The sequence below is a fragment of the Parasteatoda tepidariorum genome, chromosome 4 (genome assembly GCF_043381705.1).
Source record: "Parasteatoda tepidariorum isolate YZ-2023 chromosome 4, CAS_Ptep_4.0, whole genome shotgun sequence".
Taxonomy (NCBI): domain Eukaryota; kingdom Metazoa; phylum Arthropoda; class Arachnida; order Araneae; family Theridiidae; genus Parasteatoda; species Parasteatoda tepidariorum.
Window position 1 is genome coordinate 25,978,316 of NC_092207.1, and position 4,614 is coordinate 25,982,929.

Genomic DNA, 4,614 nt, shown 5'->3' on the forward strand with positions numbered 1-4,614 from the left:
ATGCAAAATTGATTCAACTGAATGAATGATTTTTATATTTTGTAACTCGAGCTCTGCAAATATACTACTAAATATACTACTAAATATACTAATAAAATAAAAGCTTTTTATTAATTCTAATCCGGCTCAACTATTATTTTCATCACCCTTCTGTTTATCATCACCATCTACAACTGGCCCACTATACCAATACAAAACTCCACCCACACCTTAATTTTCCACCATCACCACTTATTTTGGCACCCTTGGCTTATACTTCTCCATATAAATTGGCACCCTGATAATAACTTCTTCACCATAGCGATGTTTATAGAATTAAAGTAAATCAATAAACTGAATATCATTGGAAGCATATAACTAAAGCTTATTCCTGATTTTAAAATTCAAAAGTTTCACTATCTGAAATATGAAAACAGTTCTAATCACTTTTTGAGTGAGCCCCTTACAAATTTAACCATTCATTTTATAACACCCTGTTTATTTCTTATATCAGATTGTTTCAAAAGTTCGTTTCTGATTAAAAATGAAATTTGACATTATTTTATTTAATTACGTTAAAAAAGTACTTGTTCATAAATAATGTATTGCAGTGCTTCCCACTTAAAACTGAAGCCACTTCTGATTATAGTCAAGAATACCCGTTACATTTATATACGACATGAAGCGTGATGTTGCTAAACATTTACTAATACCTGGAAGTCAGTTGTATCAATATTATGAAAGGTTTCGTTTAGTTTTAGTTTTGAAAGAATAATTTCAACTTGAATTCAGCTATTCTGTTTTCAAGTAACATATTAAAATTCATATCGAGATCTTACAACTATTAAATTTTGTTGTGTGGTAAGTCGTCTAAAAGTAATGAAGGGATAATCTATGTATACATTATTTGAAAATAAAATTTTCAAACGAAGAATATTTCATTCGGAATTCTCCGGATTTATATAGCAAGTAAGTGTTAGGATTTTTATAATAAAAAATTTACTTGTAAATACATTTTTTTCTTTTCTAATTTGATGATAGTTCGCTACAGAATGGTTTTCTACGTCTGATTAAGAACTTCAAGACAAGAATAAATAAACAATATGAAAGTTTTTTTTATTTCAATACGAGGAATTTTTATAATATTTTTTTTCATGGTAAGCATTCTTTTTTTTACGTTATTTCGTTTATAAATAATGATTTTTTATTGAAACTTTAAATTTTTTGATAAAAATTGTTGTCAAAAAACGTTTTTTGCAAAATTAAATGGTATAACATTATGAGCTTCTGTAAACTTTTTGCACAATTTTAATGTTTGAAGTACTATGATACAGAAAAGTTATGCTGAGAAATTAAAATGTTTAAAATAAATCGCAATTTACTTTTTAAAATGTATTTTTGGCTTCATTAACAAACGACATCCTTAGCGAATCAGCATCTAAGCATTTCATGCTACTAAAATAAAACAAGTGACTAAACGATTATAAATAACATTATAAATTCAATTAAAAATAATAAAGGAAAGCTATAAACTCATAAATTTATCAATCTGATTGTTAAACTTTTTGTCATAGCGTGACGCTGAAACAGTTTGGACCAGACTGTTGCCATTTTGGCCCACATCGATAAAAAGAAATTTGCCATTTTATATGCTCTAGCATAAGAGTGGAAACTTTTTATATCTTTTTCTGCTTCTTTCCGGCTGAAGGTTTGGAAGTTATTTTATTTATCTTTTTATTATTGACGACGTACAGCTTTTGTAATGAAATAAATAATTATTCATTAATAGAATTCTTATTTAGCAATTATTCAGCAAACAAATTGTTAATAAGAATTTACGTAGCTTCTTTAATTATTCATGCTTGTAAGAGCATTATACTTCACATCTGAGTTCAAAGCGCTCCATGTTGTTTTGTATCAAAAACGAGAAAGTTAAATAAGTGCTTTGTTGACCAAATTGGAGGAATGTTTTGCAACCAGATAATTCTAAAGTTTAATTAATATTTTGTCAAAATGTCTTTTAGCATACAAAATGATCCGAGAGAAAATTTGAATACGCTAGATGACGAATTAGAAAATTTCCACCGGAATTCTGCAAATTGGTCTGAACTTCCACCTATAGCATTGGAAACTATTTATACTTATTTGAATCGCACTGACCAATTATACATGTCGTTAGTCTGCAAAGCTTGGTCAAACGAGTACGGGTCTCCCAAAGTGTGGAGAAAAATAACTTACAATTTATTGCGGACAACACAAACTGAAACATCGCCTGAGATTAAAATTGCTCGAAAGTTTGGATGCATGTTTAAATACGTTGAAATAAGCCATGTAGGAGAAAGGCTCGGTCGGTCAACAGTTCTAAAAGCCATGGAGCAACTGCAATTGTTTTTAGAAGCACTGACAGAATCTCAATGTAAACTGTTCTCTTTCGTTTTTAAGAACATGCATATGGTTCATCAGTTTTTAAGCAACAGTGCTTTTACAAACTTGGTGAACAGCACAATAAACTTTGTTAGAACACAGAATACGCTAAGAATTGTTGAATTCCATAATACTTTTTACAAACGAGATGACGCGGCTAAAATACTCTCGGCAGTTTGTGAGAGCAACTCGAGAACATTAATGAAGCTTGTGCTACAAGGATTCTCAAGAGACGCATTTGACGAAGTCGATGTCCCTATATCACCGCCTCATTTATTGTCAACCCCCTATATGACGAATTTAACAACCCTCAAAGTCGACTATTCTCAGTTTTTTGAAGAAAGTATGCAGCAACTTCTCGATATAAAATGTGTAGAAACTCAACTCATGAAGAAGCTTTTATTAATCGATGTACTATGTGAGGGATCTTTACCTGCACCGATAAAAGGCATTTCGCCATTAGTGTGGAAACGCTTGAGGGAAATGTGCCCGCAATTAAGGATCAACATGAATATCTTATACCAAACTCAAATCCAGAATGATTTGACAATTTATTTGGTTAATCATATCCCACTGCAACACTTGGTGCTAAATTTGAGAACAAATCTCATCGATACCAATCTGAACATCGACGTAATTTTTCAGCAAATATGCAACTGCCGTGCTCACGATTTCTTAGAATCTTTAAGCATATATTGGATGCCTGCTGTTGGTGATATATCAAGGTGCTTGATTCCATTTCTTCAGGTTTCCAAAAAGCTGAAGGCGGTTCAAATGGGTCTTAAGTATCCGGTAACCGGAATTGAAGCAATTTTTGAATACCTGCTCAACCATCAACCAGAATCTTTGGAATCAATTTGCATAACAGTAACCGGAGTTGATGAAGTTAGTCAAAGGCATCTGATGGAGGTTGCCGAAGAAATATGTCCTGTACTTCAAGTCACTGGTTTAACGGTTATTTTATTAGTTTATTCATAATAAATTGATCAGATTGTAAAATTTATAACTTCGACTGATATTCTTTTGACTGATATGTCAACCTGTTAATTTTGAATAAATGTAATAGATTTCATTCATAACAAATTATCTTTTATTTAAATGGGTAAAAGAGAACATTGAAAGTGATGATGAATTACTAATCGAACACGAAAATGTACTTTCTTTTAATACAAAGTTTTGTTTTTTTTCCGATTTATTCGGATTATTACCCTATATAGAGGATAGCCACAACTTGCAAAAAAATTTATGATAGCTTAGCTTGTAAAGCTTGTGACAGTTCAAAAGCTTGTGATTTTTTCTTTTTCTTTATATTTCTACAACTAATGAAACGAAGGGAAAACATTTTGTGCACAATTATAAACTTTCGATACTCTAAGGTAATTTCATGAAAAAAATAATTTTAATAATTATTTAATTTAGTAACCATCGAAAAAAAATTTTGAATTATAATTTGTAATAATTTTCATAAAATAAAACTGTTAGTTTCAATCCTGAAATCGAAATGTTTAAAACAATTATTCGAATTGTTTTCAACGAATTGAAAATAGGGAATTTTTTCTCAATTCAAACCTATTTGATTTTTGAGTTAAGAATTAGTTATCTTTCCATAATAACTATAATAATTCAAATTTTTTTATTTCAATTATATTAATCATTAAATGTTATAAGCAATAACTGATTATTATTTGCACAAAATTATCTTCCAGTAAACTATTCGTAAAATTGTGTATATAATTCAGGATTTCCCTCCTAGCAACTGAACAATCACATAGTATCAGAAATAAATTAATTTAACTTTGGCAAGATTGGTACTTAAGCTTGTTGTTACACGCTGTGCCGTTAGTTGGATATCTGGAAGAGATGTCAACGTATGTAAATTGTGACATTGGTTGATTCTGAAGCCAATCAGGTTCGACACATATGCATGACGTTGCTTATTCAATTAAACGTAATTTAAATCATATGGTTATGTATAATCACTTCACTCTTCGAATTGCAAGTATCCAATTACCATTTAAAATTTCTTTTTTTATTATGGTGATAAAAATATTTTTTAATAAATGAAAATAATTAATGAACACAACATATAATAAACCTAGAAACTATCACATTGACTGATAAGCATTGATAAATTATAAAGCATAATATGACTTTTTGTTGCATTAATTTTTGTTTAAATATCGCCAAGTAGTCACAAAAGCTGTAAAGTTA

General features: G+C 29.8%; 1 protein-coding gene across 1 annotated transcript; it reads left to right on the forward strand.

Moving 5' to 3' along the window:
• The first annotated feature begins 1,931 nt into the window (after positions 1 to 1,931).
• On the forward strand, positions 1,932 to 3,461 carry LOC107438775 (uncharacterized). The gene has a single exon (XM_016051144.3). The coding sequence runs from the start codon at positions 1,993 to 1,995 to the stop codon at positions 3,379 to 3,381; it is 1,389 nt and encodes a 462-aa protein (XP_015906630.2). The 5' UTR covers positions 1,932 to 1,992; the 3' UTR covers positions 3,382 to 3,461.
• Positions 3,462 to 4,614: the final 1,153 nt, after the last annotated feature.